The 21,461-nt window shown below is 39.5% G+C and overlaps 1 protein-coding gene across 17 annotated transcripts in view; it reads left to right on the top strand.

The window, feature by feature from the left end:
* ANK3 (ankyrin 3) overlaps positions 1 to 21,461 on the top strand; it is a 516,597-nt gene that overhangs the window by 396,280 nt on the left and 98,856 nt on the right. For 4 of the 17 annotated variants that reach the window (XM_037804170.1, XM_037804167.1, XM_037804179.1 and 1 more), the window contains exons 24-27: positions 5,813 to 5,866; positions 13,484 to 13,607; positions 15,229 to 15,240; positions 18,434 to 18,536. In XM_037804170.1, the coding sequence (XP_037660098.1) occupies positions 5,813 to 5,866; positions 13,484 to 13,607; positions 15,229 to 15,240; positions 18,434 to 18,536 (293 nt within the window). Of the gene's footprint in view, positions 1 to 5,812; positions 5,867 to 11,554; positions 12,211 to 13,483; positions 13,608 to 15,228; positions 15,241 to 18,433; positions 18,537 to 21,461 lie in introns of those variants that run through there. The other 13 variants (XM_037804174.1, XM_037804172.1, XM_037804180.1 and 10 more) reach the window with 7 other exon arrangements.

The raw sequence follows: 21,461 nt of genomic DNA, 5'->3' as shown, positions 1-21,461 counted from the left end.
TACTCAGCTCTGCCTTTGTAGCACAAAAGCTGCCAGAGAAATATCTCAACAAAGCATGGCTTTGTTACAATAATACCTAAATATTTACAAACATAGGCAGTAGGCTACATTTGGCCCACTGGCTGTAGTTTGCCAACTCCTGTTGTTTACTTACTGTTTATTTTCTTTCACACTAGACTGTAAGCTCCATGGGCTGTGTGAGTCACTGCCATGATCATAACTCTTGGAACATATACATTTAGGCCCAGATTCATGAACGAAAGAAACATTTTACTTGTGTCTATGTCCCTGCACAGGACTCCATATACATAAATACTCTCAACATCTTAAACATGATCATTAACCTTTATGGATCCCTTTCTATGTGTCAGGCATTTAGCTGTGTACATGTCATGTATTACCTCATTTAAACCTCTCGGTGATCCTCTAAGTTAGATCCCATTGCTATTCCCATTTTATAGATGAGGAAAATAAGTTTCGGCAAGGCTGAGAACCTTGATCAAGATCAGATGAGTAAGTATAGCGCTTATATTCAAGTCCCTGTACTTAACCTCTTCTCTGACGTAGAAGTTGTTCTATAATTTAGATGGGAGTCATGCAACTGTTGAACTGTTACAAGATTTGAATAGGATGATGTATAAAAGCTTTGGCCCAGAATTTAGCCCATAGTAAGATCTCAGGAAATATTGGTTTACTGGTACCTTTCCCCTCCCCCTTGCATCAGTTAATTCTCTCATCGTACTCTATATTATTAGTCCTAATTTACATTTATCCCTAAATTTAAAGCCCTAATGGAAGGTAGTATTAGTCCTAATTCACACTGAGAAACCTGAGGCTCAAAGAGTTTAAAGTATTTGCTCAGGTTCACACAGTTAAGGACACTGGAATTTGAATTCAGGTTTTCATTCCCACTTTCTGCTCCATCAGATGCAGTAGAGAACAGATCAAGGGGCATGGAAATTCAAAAGGAGGGGAGAGGTGGAATTTGGAAATTGTTTGAGGTGTGGGATTGGAAAGAGGTGTTCAGGTTCAGAAAATGTTTTCGTGAAAGTCGCAGCCCAGGACTCCAAAGGGGAACTCAGCCCCGGGCGGTGGGGAAGGCAGGGGCCGGCCTGGGAGAGGGCCCTGGGGCAGGGTGTGGGGAGGGAAGAGAAGCCATTCTGGGAAAGCTCTGAGCACACTGAGGAGGAGGAAGGGCCAGAGGATATGGAGAAGAGGTGGTGAGTGGTAGAGGGGGAAATCCAGAAGAGTGGTTCTAGTGGAATCCCTGGGAAAAACTTCCCTCAGAAAGGTACGGTAAGAGGAGCAGAGCAATACGATGACCTCAGTGGTTGCCACTTCTGTGCTCTCAGGAATAGAGAGACAGAACACAGTGTTCTAATTAGGTGAGGAAGGTCAGACAGTGAGTGTAAGTGTCTTTTTCAGGAAACTGGGATGGAATGAGTAGGTGGAGTGGCCTGTAGAATGGGGAGAATTGTTTTAAGAGATGGCAGGAAATTAAGCATATGTATTTACTGAGAACAATGGGTTGTCTCTTTTTTTTTTATTATGTCCCCAAAACAAGTTTTAGTTTTGACTATGCTTTTTTTTTTTTTCGAAACACCAAATTATTCAATCCCTGCCCATCCGCTTGAAAAGTCTGACCTGCTTCATGTGGGTAGGTCCCAAGTTCCACTCAAATTTTAATACCCCCTGCCCCTCTCCATCGCACATTGGGATCGTTACTACAAAAACAAGAAAGTGAAAGGTGAACCCAGGAGTGTCAACATTGAGAATGGGCAGTGGGCTGGGCAGAGAGCTGGGATAGGGTTAGACACCCTGGGGAGTTGTCACAGACAGGAAGGAGTGGTCTGACCAACCAGGTCAGAACTATGATGAGCCTGAGAACTGAGAATGGGCCCAGAGTGTCTTTACCTTTTGTGTTCACATCATTTAGGTTCAGATTGGAAATGTATGTTTGGCCTTGCATGATGATAGGGATCATTGAATGTAAGATAAAGAGGAGGCAAAAGACTTGCAAAGCGTACGCAATTCTGGTACTCATTTACGCCTGGGGACAGTGAACATGCACACACAATCCTTATATTTCTAGGTAATGAAATGCTGAGAATAATGTCTGAATTTGAAGTTAAGGCTATATGAATACCTGTCTGGATAAGAAAAAGAACAAGGAAGAAGGAAACAGTTAGCCCAACTACCGTCTTGAATTTAGCTACCTTATTTCTCTGTAAGTAAGAACAAACATTTTGGTGCTGGATTTTACAGAGCTAGTTTGTGACTCATAATTAATTCATTGTCCAGTCTAGTCTTCTTTACAAGTGGCATAGATTTTAGATAATGAGAACAGAGCAAGTAACCATTTACTTCTTTGTACCTGCCTTTCATCTTTAGTCTCATATGCTCATTGGTCCAAGTCTGCATAATAGCTAATCTTAGACAACAGAGAGGTATTTTCTGGATCAGGGTTAAGGAGTTATCAACAAGAATATGAAAAAATAATGGCGTCTACCCCAATATTGTCTTTTTCTACCTTTTCACAGGAAAGACACGGAATTCTTGTTCCTTTCTTGGATGGGTTTATTTATTAACTCAACCAAGATCACCGGGGACATTTTTCATTGCTATGTCTGGAAAAGTTCCAACACTGAGTCATGCACTCTTACTTTAGAAACTATATCTAGCCTGGATTAAGAAGCAGTAAACTGCTATACAGCTTTTAAAAAGCACATCTAGCCACAAAGAACAGAGTAATGTTTAAGAGTAAAGCTTCAAACTGATTTTGTACTCTTAAAAAAAATTTGAGAAGAAAGAATCATTTGCTCTATGGAATAATAGCAATTTGTTGTTCTTGTTGTTCAAGAGATGTACAGACTTTGCCTTTCAAGCCAGATTCTTTTTTGCCCACCTACAATCTGAGATCTCATGAGCACCTAGAACTAAGGAAAAGAAAGAAAGTGTGCAGTTAGATGCCCCTTCCATGAGAAGTACTTGACTCCCTTGAAGTGGTAACACACTTCTTTGGCCTCCTTAACTCACCTATTTCACCTATTGCTTATCTAACCATTTTCCCAACTTACCCCATAGTTCTCACACATTTGGGAAGGAAAGCAAGAAAATATTATAGTCCAGCACTTGTTTTATATTTTGAAAGAACAACTACTGCTGCCAGGAGATGCTTCTTTATTTAAAAAAAAAAAAAATCGTATTTTTATTGTAGAATATAACATATATACATTAAAGTGATAATTTTCCAAGTTTAATGTAACAAGTATTTGCAAATTTCAAAGAATGTTCCAGAGTTTCAGTTATTTCCTTCTTGTGAAATATAACGTATATACAAAAAGACGACAACTTTCAAATTATGATTTAACAAGTAGCTATAGAACAAATTTCAAAGGATGCTATTATGGATTACCATTCCACCATTTCAATTCTTTCCTTCTTGGTATTCTAATACCCTAGCAACCAAGAAAAAGAAAATTATATAGAGATTCAGTATTCATAATCCTTTGTCAAATGCTTCTTAAAGGGGCACTTTGATCTCCTGGAAAACAAAGGGTGAGAGAAAAGGACCCATCATCTGCTTCCTCCTAACTGAAGGACTGGTGGGGCATGAAGAAGGGAGGGGAGCAGGAGCTCACTCTGTTCTTTACCTTGGGACTGGGGCTGTCAGCTTCTCTCCGAAACACCAGCCATGCCAGGAGATACCAGTCGGACGCTGGGCCCCACAACTGGGCCCTGAGTCAGGTGGTATAATTCCACTCTCACCAATCACCTCCTCCCTTTTATCAGTCTCTCAGAATTCCACAGGATACCTTGCTTAATACAAGCTTGTGCTCCAAACTTCAGAATGAAAGAAACAAAACTTGCATATCTGTAATCTATACATCTACTATCTATTATCTGCTGTGTAACACTAGAATAGAATTCGACTTTTAAAATTAAAGGTTCCTAATTTACTGGTGAGTGTGTCAGGGTCCTAATACTACCATATTCCTTTTCCTTTCTGCTCCCACTTCCTTATGTTTTTAAGAATGAAAATATCAGGGGACCAAGGGAAAGTCATAATGGGCACATGTAGTCATTTGGATTCCCCATGCTGAAAAATGGATACGTTTTGGATGAGATATAAATATTTTTATTTGAATCAAGGGAAAATATTTTGTCTTCAGGGTCATTTGCATTTTGTATATGACTGTATCTACCCTGCTTCCTGCTGTAGAATTAGAATTAGAGCAAGAGAGGAAGACAGAGAGCTTTTAGGATTTGAGTCTTCAGTTAAAAAAAAGGTGGGGGGGGTGTCAACAAAGTAATCGCATTTCTCCCCACTGATGTGTATATATGTTTCTTGTCACTTGGATGGCATTGTTATTCTATAATCCAGTTTCAAAAATCCTAAAAATAGGGCCCAAACAACCCCTCACCTACAAATTCATTGCCTGTTAGCTGAGTAAATCTGGCCGCTGTCATTCTCGGAGCATTCCTTATTCTTTCCTACTGATGCTGTGTCCTGTGGCTGAAGTGGCCAACTTCCCATTCCCAATTCTCTCTGCCTATCTTAACTTTCACACCCTCTATTCAACAAACTCTTCCAGACCTTCTTAATGAAATGTGATGCCCTCTTCCTTTGAGCTCTTGTAACATTCTGTCTGTCATTTCTCCTGTGCATCCTCTGTCAATGTGGAGTTGTGGTGAGGAGCTTGGATTTCTCAGCCTGACTGCATGGGCTCTGATAAGCAACCAACCACCACCAACTAGCTGTGTGAGTTGGGGAAAGTGCCTTGACCTCCTGAATCTGTTTCTTCATCTATAAAAGGGAGATCATAGTACCTACTCCATAGTGTTGAAGATTAAACAAGAGATACACAGTGCCTAACACATAGAAAGCACTTAATCAATTGTAATCAGCAGGAGTAGCAGTAGAGTATTTGAATTTGTATTATTGTTTGTGTTCTGGTCTTAATTTCTTTGGAGAAGAGAAAGTGCCTCAAAGTAAATACTTGGCTTTACTCATAACATAGTTGCTAGCCTGCAGCTCTGCAGTCTCCACTACTCAGAGTATGGTCTGTGGGCCAGAAACATCACAGTCACTGGGGAACTTGTTATAAAAGCAGATTCTTAGGCCCAGACCCAGACCTACTGAATTAGCATCTGTACTTTAAAAAGTCCCCAGGTGATGCATATATATGTTGACATTTGGGAAGCAGGGCACTAAATTGATGTTGCTGAAGCTATTTTAGTTATTCCAATATTTCTCACCTAGAAAATAGATACTTAATTATGCCATGAAATTTATTTGTAAGATCCTTTAGACCATGGTTCTCAAACTGTGGTCCCTGGATCAGCAGATCAGCCTCACTTGGGAGCTTGTGAGAAATGCAGATTTTCAGGCTCCATTCCAACCCTCCAGAATCAGAAAATCTAGGGGTAAAGATCCTTTGCAGTCTGTGTTTTAACCACCTTCCAGGTGATTGTGAAGCACACTACAGTAAGAGAACCACTGCTTTAGACTTCTGAGAACCATCTCTAGGCAAACTGGGAAGGTACCAGAAGTGCTACATTAATAATGCACTTCTTCTTCTTCCTGCCTTATTTCATTTCTTCTGTAAAGTCCAATACTGGAAAGCATTGAGTTTCCTCTCCATGTTTGCTCGATATCCACTGGTCCACATAGATATTTTAATACCTACTTGGCAGACCTATATATATGACACAGTTTATGGTGGATGAAACATACCACTTCTGTAATTAATCTGTAGCACCTCTATTTTGTTTGGTCTTATTTTGTTCAATTTATTCATTTTTTGAATAGGTGATAGATGCACATGGCACAGAATTCCCAAGGTACAAGAGTTTACTGTGAAAAGTAAGTCTCCTTCCTTCTGCTTTCCTCAGTAATATTAGTTTTTATAGCCAAAGCAATCACAGACCTTTCAGTCATTCAACATTTATTGAGCACCTACTGTGTGCCAGGCACTGTTCTGTTTGTTCAGGCAGCAAGCAAAACACCCCCACATGGAGCTTACATTTTGCTTACCAGTTTCTTAGAGTATTTGTTCAGTAATATTCTGTTTTCCATAGCCAGTGTACTATAGGAGTTAAAAATAGAACTCTAGTCAAATCAAGTGATTTTGAATCCGATCTTCTCCATATTTAAGTCATATTAAGTTACTTACTTTCCCACTTTGAAATGGGTTTTCTTTATCTTTAAATAGAGATAACACTCCTATCTTATAAGGTAATTGTGAAAATTGAATGAGATAATACATATACAGCATCAAAACACAGTGCCTAGAACATAGCAAATGCTTAATAAATATTACTGTTGATTGTAATGATGGGATCTCATTCTACTATTCTATAATGTAGGCTAGAAATGGTTAAAATACCTCTTTCCCCAATAGTGTTTCATTTCCTTTCTTGACTGAATGATGATCAGAAAGGTCACTTTTCAGAGCAAGCAACAGTAAATTTCTTAAGACTTCTAAATTCTGATTACCGACTGCTAGTCTGTAGGACTATCTCCTGAGTTCTTTTGAGAACCAACTCTTAATCACTAGACTGTAGAGACTATGTTCCTCTTGATTGTTTCTAGTCTAGTTTTTCTTTTAATCCCATGTAATTTGCAGATTTTGTGCTATCGATTAATTTGGAAGTGATCTGTACTATTAATTTTATCTTTATAATGTTACAAAATGCATAATTTGGGAGAGATACTGCATTTCACTGCAGAGGAGTCAAGCACTCGTGAGCAGTTTCTGACAACATAATTTGGTATGGTTGTCTTCAGGAACTTTCTTTAGGATTTGAGTCTACAGCAAGATGGGAAAACAACTTTCAATCCTTGGAAAAGCAAAAATATATATATATATATTTTTTTTCCTTGGTGATGTTCTTAAGGTAGAAAAGAGTAGAAGAAAATTACACACCAACAAAAAAAGAAAAAAAAGGAAAGAGAAAGAGAGAGACAGACAGACAGAGAGAGAGCAAGAAAAGAAAGAAATGGAAAAAAGAAAAGAAAAAGGAAGTCCTGGGAGCAAGCAAACACATTTAAAATTTTAAAGATTAAGCCAAGAGTAATTCTCTTTATTCAACATACAAAGGATCACTAGTGGATATAATGAAAGATAGCAAGGAAATTGGGTTAGATATATGCCTCCATGATCACTGACTCAGAATCTTAAAAAGGAATGAGGGTACGCTATTCAACTGACAACAGTCCCAATAATCATTTAATATATTCTCTTCTGTCCTTTATTCCTCATTTTATTTTGTATTGTTTTCATGGGAGACAAAGATTGTAGATCTTGAAATGTTTGATTATGGTACAGGAAATCTCTTCCCTTAACCTAGTCAGGCTGTAGGAAGGACTAGGAAACAGGGATGGCTGGGAAATTGAAGTTAATACCCTGATAGCTTTTATTATTGGTTAATGGTGAGAATAAGGTAAATTTTGGAATGTTGGAGTTTTTAAAGAACATTTTCCAGCCTCTAGCACTTTATTGGCAGAAAAGGATTAATAGTAGGAACATCAGCACTCATAACTTGTAAAGTCAACACTAAATAGATGGTTTCTCTGGTGGCATTGCCACTGTTTCTTCCAGAGGTTGTCTACATTAGACAGCCAGTTTGTGACCTCCATGGCTTACCTTTGAACCTTGTCATTTCTTACTGCTCTCTGTTTTGGTTATCTATTACAATATAATAACCCACTTCCAAACTCAGTGGTTTAACTTCTTATTTACCATGATTCTGTTGGTGAACTGGGATCAGTTGGGTTCTTGGGGTCTTTCAGGAGATTGCAATCAGATGGCAGTTGAAGCTGCACTCAGCTGAAGGCTCAACTTGGCTAGAGGTTTAGGCCATTCAAGATGTCTTCTTCACTCAAAGAACTGGCACCTCAGCTAGGATGGCTGGAACAACTGGCTGGGCATCTCTCTCTCTCTCTCTCTCTCTCTCTCTCTCTCTCTCTCTCTCTCTCTCTCTCTCTCTCTCTCTCTCTCTCTGTGTGTGTGTGTGTGTGTCTCTTCATTCAGTCCTTCCACGTGGCTTCTTTATAACATGGTGGTTTCACAGTAGTCAGATTTCTTACATTGGGATTTGCTCTCCCCCAAACAGGTGTTCCAAGTGATTAAGTCAGAAACTAAAAGGTTCTTCATTGGACTCCACCTCAGAAGTCATACAAAATCACTTCCCTTGCACTTTGTTGTTTGAAAAGTAAGCCAGCCCAGATTCGTGGGCAGGCACCACCCAAGGGCATGAATATCAGGAAACATGGTTCACTGGGGAGTGTGATGTTAGAGGCATTGTCCCCACAGGACCTCCCTCGTTTCTGACACCAATTGCAAGTCTGGGGGTCCTCAAGACCACCTTCCAGTTTGACAATTTGCTAGAAAGACTCACTGAACTCACCAAAAGCTTTTATCCTCATATTTACAGTTTATTACAAGTAAAGTGTCCAGATTCAAATCAGCCAAGGGAAGCAGCACATAGGGAAGAGTTCAGGAAGGTTTCAAGTGTGGCAGTTCCAGTTGTTCTCTCCCAGTGGAATCACGGGCGGTTCTCCTCTCCTGATGTGTGACAGTACACCTGGAGTATAACCAGCCAGAGATGCATGAGCCTTGGTGTCCAGAGTTGTTATTGGGGCTCCCTCACATAGGCAAACTTGACTGCCCATGTGACATGTGACTGAGCTCAGGCTCCAGGCCCCCCAGTGGGAGAGTAGATACTGCATGGCCCACAGTGCCCACCATGAGTCACAAGGTCTCCAGTTGAGCAAAGACTGTCTTCCTAAAGACCACCTCCCAGGAGATGAGGTCAAAGTCCAGACCTCTCTTTGGGTAAGGTTAATTCTTTACTACACAGGGTGTACCTCTGAGGTTTCACCAGAAATTCTTTGCTAGAAAATAGTCAAATTTATCCTCAAAACAACTGTGAAGCCACTGCACCAAATGCTTCTAAGAAACATAAACCCACACAAGTACTTTTCAGTAAATGAAAAGATGTGGCTCTTGGTTATCTATCTATCTGTATCTATCTGTATCTGATATTGTATGAGTGTTGTCCCTTAGAGTTAACTTGGTTGGCTTATACCTGTCGGTCAAAAGCTGCAACCAATTAAAATATTTTTGGACTTAACTTTGGAGGCAGTTAACAAGTCACTCAATATAATTCATCTCGTTCCTTTCTAATCTTTGGAACAGAAGTGTGTTGTTCTATGTAATAGTTGCAGAATGTGTTGTTCTATTCAATAGTTATAGATTGTTTTGTTCATCAAATGGAGAGTGAATTATTTTTGTTGTTGTTCATTCATTCACTCAACAGATAATTGTTGAGTACCTGTGAGGAACATAGGGACAATTTGCTGCTGTGGTAGGAGTCTACTTTTACCAGTATAAATAATAGTAATTTAAATAACTATATGAGTTTATACATTCAGATGTGTGTGCATTAGAGAGAACTGGGATATAGGCTAATAGCAAAAGTGCTGATTAAAGAGAGCCTGGTTATAGGACCATAGCAATCAGTTAGTGCCGATTAAGAACTCACTTTGTAAATTATCTCATTTATTCCTCCCAAGAGGACTTAAGGTAGAGGCAGAATTATTACTCCACTTCTGTAGAGGTTGAAATGACTCAGAGTGGTTAAATGGCATGCCAAAGGTCACTCAGTGAGTAAATAGTGGAGCTTGGGTTTGTACCCAGAATACCTAATACACAACACAGCATTAAAACAATACCATTTCCTTTATTTCTAAATTCTATACCTTTTAACAAATGCTTTCACCATTCTAAAATGGTAAATGCCTAATTACTTAGTAATGAAGGTATTTTAATTAATCTTTGGCTACATGTATTGACAACCTCCCTCCTACCCCCAACACTCGACCCTGCTTCTTTTGGCTTCATAGTGATCATTTCTGAAGTCTAAGAAGGATGGAGAAGGAAGAACATAAACTTACTTTTATTGCTAGTTTACTGTCTGTATACCTGTCATCAAACTTGACATTTGAAAACAGCACAAATTGTGGCATGTAGATGTAAAAAAGACAACAGTGACAAAGCACACCTCTTTAATAAAAGCAATGGTTAATTCCAAAAATATTTATGGGGTACTTCTGATTTGTCAGGGCTAGGACAAATTGGTTCCTATTCTTCAGGATCTCACCAACCAGTGGGAGACTGTGCAGATGATAAGGGAAGCCCAAGTGAGGGACACCTAACTGCATCGGTGACTGGAGGATGGGAGGAGTTCTAGAAAGAGTTAAAAATGGGAGAAATGACTTAGGCAGTAGCGGGAAAAGGTTCCATTGAGAGAGAGCACCCTGTGAAAGGGTTTAAAGTCTAAAGAATTTAAAGAATTCTAGGGACTAAAATAATTCTATATAACAGAGGGCAGGGTGAGTGTGGAGGAGTGGCAGGAGTTGAGGCTGGCCAAGAAGTCAAGGGAAGGAACATTCCATTGCATGCCTGGCTGGGAAGTTTGAATGAGGACAGCCATTGAATAATGCTTTGCTGAGTAATTGGTTGGGATTTCAAATACAGACATGAAAAACGGATTAACATTCAGACATTTTCTTCCCTTTAACCATAACTTCCCCTTCCATTCTTTAGAGTTAGGAGTTATTGTTTTACCTGGGAATATTTATTCCATAGGTACCAAGTATTATAATGGCTCCCCTTCTAATTTCCATGTATTTACAATGTTGATTGTAACCAGGCTGTTTGGATTAAAGCACCGGGTGCCATATCATCTCAGCATTAGATGCCATTTGTTTATTCATTTATTTACACCTTTATCAGGAAAAACAAATTTCTTCTCCACTTCAACAGTTCTACAGATTCAAAGTTTTGTGTATTCCCAGGGACAGCTGCACCATTATGAAGGGCTGCAAACCCCTTACTTCAGCAAGACAATTTCAAAACCCTTTACTTGCTTTCTAGGCTAATTCTCCAGTCATTCTGAGGGAAGCAATTGAGTGTACTCCAGTGTACTCAGATTGAAGATGCAGAAGTCCTGCTAGTTTTTTCCTCCACTGCCAATATAAACAGGGTGGGGTAGAGGAGAGGGAGGCCCTGAGTCGGGGAGAGGAAACAATGTAACAGTAAAGTGACAGAAGCCCTCGCTCACTGCCTGCTGCCTGCCTCCTGTGGTTGCAACACTGACTTCTCAGCCAATCCTGAATCTCCCTGTGGAGTGGCTGTCTCTCCAGGGAGCTCTGAAGGAGGGAGAGCTAGTTAGTTCCTTTGAATGGACTAAGGAGTTGAAATGAGTGGTGCCAAAAACGAAGCAGAACACCCACTTGCTTTTTCCAGCTTGTCTTGATTTTTATTCCTTTCTTCAACTCTTGATAAAAAGCATTGTTGATCAGTGTATTCTAAAGCCGCCTTTGAGAGCTATGGGAACGGCTGCGGGTGCCCCAGAGTTTCACAACCTCAACTCCAGGGCGGGTTGGCCCTCCCTCTCTCTCTCTCTCTTTTTTTTTTCCCTCCTTCCACCTGACGGGGACCATAAATAACTGAGGCTCCTGGGTGCTCCCAGCTGAAAACAAAGTTGAAAGTTTGCCTGGAGCTCCCAGCTACTCCCGGCCTGGGCCATTTCTTTATTTTCTTCCAATGTTTTTCCTCTACCTGGGTTGACTGTTTCTTCATTCATATTCAAGAAAAGTCGTCTCCTTAATTAGATGCAGCACCTCGCTCTTGCGCTTCCTAGATTTAAAGCTGTCTCAGTTACTTGGTTAGGCACCAAGCGCTGGTGTCAGATTACGGAAAGTCTGCACCGGAGCAATGCTCATATTTACATACAAATAACTCAAGGACTTGCATTTATGTCACCATTCAGTTCTGCTAGAGGCTTGCCAGAGAAGTTTTTAATCCAATCAGAAGGAGCTTTAAAAGGATGTCTACAGAGTGATCAAAAGGATCTTAATTAAGTGTTGCCAGGTTTTGTTCTTTTTCTTTTTTTTAATTTTTAATGGTCTGAAATTTTGGAAATCTTCAAACTCTGATGAGTGGGAAAAGATGTGTAATTCCTCAGTTGCCTCCGAGGAGATCAAGATGCTGAGAAGTACTCGGCGCTGGTGTTGAGGACGGTGGCTTTAACCCAGGGATTGGTTTGGAGATTGAGTCTAAATCACTGCTTAAGGAATTCCTGAAAACATCAGGAAAACATTTGTTCTGCCCAGCCTGGTGGAAATGGCTTTACCACACAGTAAGCTCTTTCTTTTAAGTTGTACTTGGTATGTGCTCTTTTTGTTTCAGTTGTAGTGACTGTGCAAACAGCCCCAGCTGTAAATAGTTACTAAAAATAATCTCTTGGTACTGGGTGGCAGTAGAAAGTTGATCTGTTTAGTTTTTACATTTGCAAAAACAGTAGTTGACAGTGTATTTTTAGACTCAATTGGTAGTTGAAAAGCAGAGCTTTTGTGGTTCCCAGAGTTTAAATGAATGGAAATTATAAATGATTCTGAACGGAAGAATTGGAGAATATAGCTAGAGTTGATGAATTACTTACCTTTGAGAAAACACAATATACATATTTTGAAATCTCTCTCGGCCAGTCAAGCTTGTGTCCCATAAGACAAGGAGAATCATAAAAAGGAGACAGATGTTGCCTATGTGCTTTAAGAACTTTTCTCCACAGCTTGTATTACATTTTGAGAAGGATGGGAAACGTCCCAGAGGGCAAAAGATGGTTGAAAAACCTGCCCTGTCACTCTTGGAATGTGGTTTTTCCGTCTGAGGTCATGTTATGCCTATGTAGCTAGTAAAAGTATTTTATGTAAGTAACTCATTGTATTGGTAGTAAAAAAGCAATGCATTTAGTCATTCTTTTAAACTGCTGAAGCACCTATTTTATCTATGTGGAAGGTAAGACTTGCTTTTCAAGTGATATAAAGTATTTGGACAGCTGTGTTGAGTTCTTAATTTGATAGGTTTAGAAACAGTTCAAAGTTGAGGTGTTCCAGGTTTCCTAAATTGAGCAGTTATGGTTAGGTAAGTTACCTGCCATCTCAAACTGAGATCCTGTTTGTGAAAAAAGCCAGTAAAAACAGCACAAGTCTGTTCCTCTCCCTCATTTGATTTTGAGGGCAATAATGTCTGTTATTTTGCAATCAATGTCCATTCAAACAAGCTGCCCTCATCGTGGTCTGGCTAGAGTTGAGGAAAACTTACTGATTTTAAAAAAATCCACCTTTTAGTCAGCAGGGGCTTGTGAGGAAGGAGGAGAGGGTGAGATGATTTAAAATTGGTCACTAGCATCAGGAACTGGTTAAGTTACTTAAACTCATACTTGAAATTATGCACTAACTTCTAAGCTTTTTTCCTTCTCAACATCAATTACAAAAATTATCCGGGGGAGAGGGAAGGTGAATATGAAATAATAGGTGATTGGCTGGTGGCTAAAGGAGCGGTTTTCTCCACAAGTGACACATACTCTAAAGGGAAGCGTCTGATTTTTGGCTTGCTTTGTACATCTACAGGTGAAGACGCAATGACAGGGGACACGGATAAATATCTTGGGCCACAAGACCTTAAGGAACTGGGCGACGATTCTCTGCCCGTAGAGGGCTATATGGGCTTTAGTCTGGGAGCCCGTTCGGCCAGGTACTTTATTTTGTAATCGCTGTTTCTCATTGTTAATTTAAAGCAACCATGATTTGTCATAAACCAAAATCATTTCCATTTTTTACATTATCCCAAATTGTGCTCTGTGAATGGGGATGTGAATTTGGTAATGTTCTCTATTCACATATGCATACTCTTGCTGTTTTCTCTCATAGTTTTCAGTCTTTAATTTTAGGTGATTGGACATATTTATTTTTTGCCTCCCCGTCCCCCAACACACACACTATGCTTCAAGCACAGTAGCAAAAGAGTTCACTGGCAAAACTGGGAGAACCAATTTGGGACACATGGTTTAAAATTAACTTTTGCTCTATATTGAAAGAAAACCTTGTTTGCCAATAAGAAATATATGTGTATCAATGGCCAATATCCTCTCTTTGTTACTGAAAGAGTATTCCATGACTGAGACTAGAAAAGAGAGCATTGTCTAAAACAAATGATGCTGTTCATTCAAGTTGTCTATCAAGCATTCGAGTATCTCTTCTAAAACTGTTCTTAATTTGTTCGCAAGGGACACAGTTGGAACGTAATCGTAATTTACGAGAAGTCACAGACAGGAATGATGGCAATTCTGTCCCTAAAACTGAAGCCGAAAACTTGTGCGTGTGGAAAAACTTGGCTCAGACTTGTCTTACACTGGTTGAAAGAAATAGGATCTTATCCAGAATTTGGAGACTTCTTTTCCCTGTTGTGGATTAACAGCATGTTTGCTGACAGTTCAGTTATTTTAAAGCTAATAATTAATCCTTCTGAGCCGGAGCCCTGAGGACATTTTCCTATAGTTTCAGGATCTGTTGTAAAACGTTTCATTGTCTAATAGAAAATGGCACTTCCCACAAAGTAAACTTGGGTGTTTATACTGGGGGCCAGTTGAGATATTGAATTGGATTCTTTGAGTTAGTCCTTTTTTTAAAAAAATTGAATTTCAAACCTCACATTACTCAATAGAATTATTGCTTACTATAAATACATTTCTAAAAGGCCTTTAAATCTTATTGTAGATGATATTATTAGTAAGAAGGGGATAAGTAATTAAGTATGCAGTGTTCCAGATACTCACAGATAGCAACAAGTTGCAATTAAGAATCTGCAAAATCTTAGTCTCAAAATCTTAGTCTGTTTAGAAATTTAACTGCTTTATAACCCAAAAATTAGCTGCCTTCTCTCCTCTGATAATATGACACATTTTGTGAATCAATTTGTATGTATATAAAAACTTGTAACAGCTGACATCCAGTGAAATGAGACCAGAATATTGTCTTCTATTATTGATCTTTTTCTTAGGTGAATTTTAGGCTTTAACACTTCTAATTTTGATTGCACCATTATTTTTTGCTATCATATGTAACTCATTTTCTTTTTACATTGGCAATTCATGTTATGCTCAGAGGCAAAAATAGAAAAAAAATCTGTAAAACTGACTTTTTTTTAAGCACACTATTAGAATATTACAAAGTAGAATATTCTGAGTGTAACATTTGAAAAGGAATACATTAAATGTGTAACTCATTCAACCATAACATTTTTTTCCTTTTTCCCTGTCTGACTTTTTGCTTTCTATTTCTCCTGTTTCTTTTTTTCTAAAAATATTTAAAAATAGTCCCAAGATCAGGTAAGAAGACATGGCACTTCTACCATGCTGCTCTGCCATTCCCTGACTCATTTTCTCATTTTTATTTTATTCACCATTGTGATGTGATGTGTTGTGGCTTGCTGCAATGTGCTTTTTTTTTTTTTTTTTTTTTTTCCTTTTCCTGCTCAGCTTTAGAAAATCAGTTTTGTGATTCTGAGAAAATTAGCAAATAACTAAATCTATGATAAATGTTATTTATGCAAAATTGACTGAATACTTGAAGAATTTCTTTCCCTTAACAAATTTCAAATAGTGCATGAAGTAACTGAAGAAATTTCACTAAATTTAAAGAAAAATTCTTGATTTGATGAGCTGTTTGCTGGTTGCTGTTTTATTTGAGTTGTGCTAGATGCATTAGTAAAATTTTAGACTTCTGTGCCTTGTGTTTTCCTAACACTTCCTGCATTAAATACCTAGGATATACTGATGGCTACAAATAATAGGTGACCTTAGCTGAAAACGTTTTAATAATTTCTAGTCCCTATTGCAAAAATCTTAATTTTAGTAGCTGAGAGTACTTGATGTATTAAGGACTCAGAGTGAAGCTTGATGGATATAATGCGCTTCATCTGTCCAGCGTAAGCAAGTCTGGACCGATCAAGTGTAGGAACTTCAGACATTACGTAAAATGCAGAGATCCTTAAGCCTTTCCATCGATAGCTCCCAGTGCTGGGCTCTGTTCTGAAGTTGGCACACGTGTATAAGATGAAAGGAGGGGATGCTTAAAATAATATCAACAAATCTTAGATGTATCTAAAAGCTGAAATGAAAATGAAAATTATTTTTTAAAAATTTGAAGAGCAGCCTGAAAAACAAAACAACAACAAAAATTTGAAGTTAGTCCACCTATACCATAAAACTGTCTCACGTACAACCCTATAAATATATTATACTGTGGGAACAATAATTTAAAGAAATGAATGTCCCATGCAGAGAGTGGGGCTTTGCAGCCCCTCTCAATTCACATCACTGGGGCAAAGTGGAGCCTTTCTGTGAGTGGTCAGAAGTTGGACTGTCTAAAACTGTAGCCAGTAGCCACATTGAAATTTAAATCAATTAAAATAATTTAAATGCATTAAAACATTTAAACTTAAATCAATTAAAATTTTAATTAACTACTTTTAAATTTAGATTAATTAAAATAAAATGTAAAATTAGGTTCTGCCATCACACCAGCCACATTTCAAGTGTTCAGTAGCCACATGTGGCCAGTGATCACCTTTTTAGACAGTGCAGACAAAGAACACTGCTGTCATGGAAAGTACCATTGCACAGCACTGTGTGTGAGAGAAGAGAGAGCATTCCTGCTTTCAGAAAGCTTATATAATAACTGGGAGAAGGTAAGGGGCTAGAAACAGAAATAACAGACAGAAATGTTTGTAACTAACACAGGATAAAAAAGCATTACAGGGCCCATGCTTAGAGCACGGAGGCTGAAGTGATCGGGGTCCTCCATACCCCACCCCAGGCAGGGGTAATGTTTACCTTTTGTTGCTTCCATATCCCCAGTTTCTAGCACTGTGCTTGGTTCATAATAGCCACTCAGTGAATACTTGTGGGATACATTAAGTAATGACTCTACAAAGTGATGGTTATTCATCTTTTTTGAGATCAGAGATCCCTCTGAGATTTCGATGAAAGCTGAAGTTGTAATCCAGAAGAATGTACCCTCCCATCTGCACCAGTACTTAAAATAATGGCTATAATTTCAAGGCCTGTGTATCTTGATATGAGAGTGCCCATTGTGGAGGAATCTTGAGTACAGAGGGGAAAAGAATTAGTTTTGCATAAAGCAGGGAATAATTCCCTATTTCCCTCTTCTTTGCTCTTGTCCCTGTCAGGCACACACAAGGCAAGTCCAATCCAACTTCTGACTGATTCAGCCAGTAAAGATACAAACAAGGCACTGTTCGATTCAGACAGTTTCTTGCTTATATAGACAGTGAAAGGAAGATGAGCCAGAGGCATCAGCTCCCCATGATCCTTGTCCCCCACACCAAAAAGGATGATGCCATAACAAAAGGGGCCAGGTGACTGCACTGCTAGTTGTGCGATACCCCTTTGCTGAGGAGCCAGTTCTAGATTTCAGCAAAGCAGATTTGTATTCTGCAGCTCTATTCCAAGAAAGGTGAGGCAGGAAACTTCATACCTCATTAAAACCAGGAGGCTATGGGAAACTGTCTCGTGAAAACTGTCTTGTGGCAGCCTCTGGGGGAGGCCACTGGGAGACGATGGCCTCGCGGCAGCTTCTCACAAGCCTCCTGTCCTCTGTGTTCCTGGAGAATCGCAGGCATTCAGCCAAGACTCGGATTAGCTGTGACTCGAGCCTTGGCCTCTGTGGCCTGTGTGGATACACGCAAGGCCACCAGGGTGCCACGGCAGCTCCGGTCCCCTACAGTCCCTTACTCCACTGGTTTTAGTGTAGGTCATTGTGCTGAGTGGCACTTTGGGGCACAGGAGATCTGCATTCTGGGAAGTCCAGGGAGTGTATGGAGGATTTGAGAGAGGACAAAAAGGAGGATAGTGGAAGGGAAGGAGGGAGGAAAGAGTGGACTCCTGTTGGAAAACCAAGGTAGCCATACATGAAATTCTATTTTTTTCTTGAGGCCAAGAAGATGAAGAGGAGGATCATGCAAGGTGTATTTATAATACTTCTTGATGTTTTCCACCAATAGCCACTATAAGCCAGAGCTCTCACATATGTTCAAGACATATCAAGTAACCAAGGACTTAGATGCCATTTACAGCAGACATAATGCCACCCAATAGTGGAATTAACCAGGCAGATATGGCCCAGAAAGAGGAGATTCTGACATAAGATCTTAACTGAGGAAAACCAATCATATTGTCTATAGTCATCTTGTTCTTCTCGATTGTCATGTTGGTTCATTTGTCATAGTGGGGCTGCAAAGTTATCCATGCATTTCATCTTGTCACAGATTTCACACCAATTGGCCTGATTTTAAACCAAAACCTGATCATGAGGTTGCTCAAGCTTAAGAATTTTCCTCAAATATAAGGGATTTTGATTTTTGATGGTGTCTTTTCGAGAACAACTCTTGTTGATATTTGTAGTCATCCTTGCCTGTTCTTAAAGTTGCATGCATTAATTTTCTTTTATTCATCTCATCATCATCTACCATTGTTGAATGGTTAACTGTAAACACAACAGCCTCCGCTCCTTCAGTTCGGATAGGTCCTACACCTTGAACAGAAGCTCCTATGCACGGGACAGCATGATGATTGAAGAACTGCTTGTGCCATCCAAAGAACAGGTATGCATTCTTTTTAAAGTATTCTTTGTTAAACTTTGATTTGTGTGATCAAATCAAGCTCCATGTCCTGTGACAAAGACTATGTTTCTGCATGTTTGATTTTGCATTTGTAAATCTTCAGGCACTAGCCAGTTAAAGAGTAAATCAATTGTACCATAAACAGAAATATCCCTCTCTTCTGCACATGGATACCTAAAATCCCACGGAGAGCAACTCAAACAGTTTTAGAAAAGGCATAGATACTTTTCTCATTTTTAGGTCATAGCTATTACAATGTTTTTAAGAAGAGATAATCAGTAGTGGCTAAAGTTGCTGACATTATCCATGAATGTTTTATTTTGCCAAACAGATTGTGTTTTCATGCTGGAATTTGCTAGAATTGCTTTTGAGGCCTTAGCTTCAAAGCCGCCTTTGGTGGGCAGGTCTCCAGATAAGTGATATTTTGCTTTTTATCAGAATCTCTGCTAGATTCATTGGACATTTGTGTGACTGCTTCCTTCCAATAATAGTGGTTGAATAGATAATGGGTTAATGTAAGAAGTTCCAGCAATATGGTCCTGCTGCATGTGAGCTCAGGATGGTTAACTGTCCTAAATACATGCAATACTTGGTTTTAAATGTGCACAGTAGTGATTTGATGATGGGGGAAACTGTCTGGACCAGAAAACTAATTTAGAAGTTGGCTTATAATATTTGAACAATGTAAATAATTGATGAAATTAGTCTGGACTTATTCACTGCACAATGAAGGTAAATTAGAGCAGAAGTAATATATCATAGCAAAGTTAGACGTTAAGCAGTGGGTAATCAGAACTTTGAGACTCCCACATGTCTGGAGATGCCGACTTACAGACTTACAGATGTGTGGTGTACTTCATCAGGACCTGGAATAAATATTTTATTATTTTATATTCTCTAGAACATTCTTAGCAAGCAGGCCTTCCTGAGATGAATATGGTGGCTCTTCAGTGTATGGGCAGCCAAAATTCCATTGTATAATGATTGTAGGTTTGGCAGCATGTTGTGGGTTTAAGTGGATGTTAGCACCAGTGAAAGTACTCATCTCAAGAAATGAAGCTAAGCTCATTTAATGATGATAAACCCAGCAATAATACTTGCCTGGGTTTCGGTTGAGATTTTCCGTAGAACCCTCCGCTTGGTTGGTTGTAGTCATTCTTTTGGCCTGCTAACCCTGCTCTCTTCATGTTCCCAACTGAAATGAGATGTTAGATTTATTGGTAAAATTTGTAAGTGTAGAAATGCCTGTTCTCTACCTAGGGAAAACCCACAAAATGTACACAACTGCAGGAGAAAGGAGACTGCTTGTGTATCAGAGACACTTTGCTGTTACAGAAAACGTGTGCCTAGTTTTATCATGGAATGGCATATCCCCGATTGAACCTGATTAGAGTTTATAGTTCTGAATATATACTTGCTCTGTGGCAAGGGCCTGAAATTGGGACCATATCACCATGACCCCACCATCCATACCCTCCTTGCCACCATCACCACTCTCACCATGCCTCTGGCATCCCCCCCTTCACTCCCACCATCCTGACCACCGTCACGACGACCCTTTCCCCCGCACCCCCACCCCGTCATCCCTGCCGGCATCACCAGGATCCTATCAACCCCACCCACCCCCATCAACATGACCTCAGCACCCCCACCATCACCACCACGTTTGCTATACCTCCCAACTTCAAGTGAAATACAAATGTTTGCAGTCTTACAAGGCTACAAAAGAATCAGGGTTCTCACACCATTTGCTGTCACCTCCCTCCAAGCCCTGCTTCCACAGATAGAATGGAGGGCAGCATTTACGCAGACCTGAGATCTGCGGGAGAACTGATGCCCATGCTCTTTAGTCAGCATTGTTGCTCCTTCAATTTCAGAAGCACAAAATTCTGTAGCAGTCAGAGGAAAGGAAAACATAGGATATCGTGAAACCACAATAAATAAATCTTAAGTTGATAACTACAGAAGCAAGAAGTTGCTTTCTTTACTGACCACAGAGTATCCGTGGTTCGAAGGCATTCCCTGTGGAGCCAGCATGTTTAATAATCACATAACGTTACTCATGTCCACATCTATCGTAATAAATTCAGCGAGAGATTTGAAGAAAATGTAAAATGTAAAAAGACATTTTAGGGACAATTGGGGGCATTTGAAATGTACTGTTAGGAAATTCTCATTCATTTTCATAGCAGTGATAATAGCGACGCTATGCAGAAGATATCTCTTTCTAAGGATATGCGTACGGAAGTTTTCAGCGTTGAAGTAATCATGAAGTCAGCAATTTATTTTCAAATGGTTCAGCCAAAAAAAGTGTGCGTGTGCGTGTATCGAGAGAGAGATTGAGAGAAAGCAAATATTGGAAAATGTTAATTCTCAAATATAGGTAGAGGGTATATGGGCATTCCTTACACAGTTCTTTCACCTGTTTGATGTGAATGAACATCTTCAAAAGAAAAACTTAGAGGACAGGGGAAAACCAATTCTGAAAGAGGTGTATTACCAATTTTGGCCCCTGGTATCTCATTTATTATATAAATAAATATTATATAAATGGGGTAAAAGACTAATGCCCCAAAAGAGAGGTAGTCACGGGGATGAATGTGGACCTGGCATCGTGGGACTGAGAATATCTTCTTGACCAAAAGGGGGATGCAAAATGAGACGAAATAGTTTCAGTGGCTGAGAGATTTCAAATGGAGTCGAGAGGTCACTCTGGTGGACATTCTTATGCACTATATAGATAACACCTCTTAGGTTTTAATGTATTGGAATAGCTAGAAGTAAATACCTGAAACTACCAAACTCCAACCCAGTAGTCTGGACTCCTGTAGACGACTGTATAACAATGTAGATTACAAGGGGTGACAGTGTGATTGTGAAAACCTTGTGGATCACACTCCCTTATCT

This window comes from Choloepus didactylus, chromosome 15 (genome assembly GCF_015220235.1).
Source record: "Choloepus didactylus isolate mChoDid1 chromosome 15, mChoDid1.pri, whole genome shotgun sequence".
NCBI classification, from domain to species: domain Eukaryota; kingdom Metazoa; phylum Chordata; class Mammalia; order Pilosa; family Megalonychidae; genus Choloepus; species Choloepus didactylus.
Note: the sequence above shows the minus strand (reverse complement) of the source record. Positions and strands in the feature narration are given on the sequence as shown.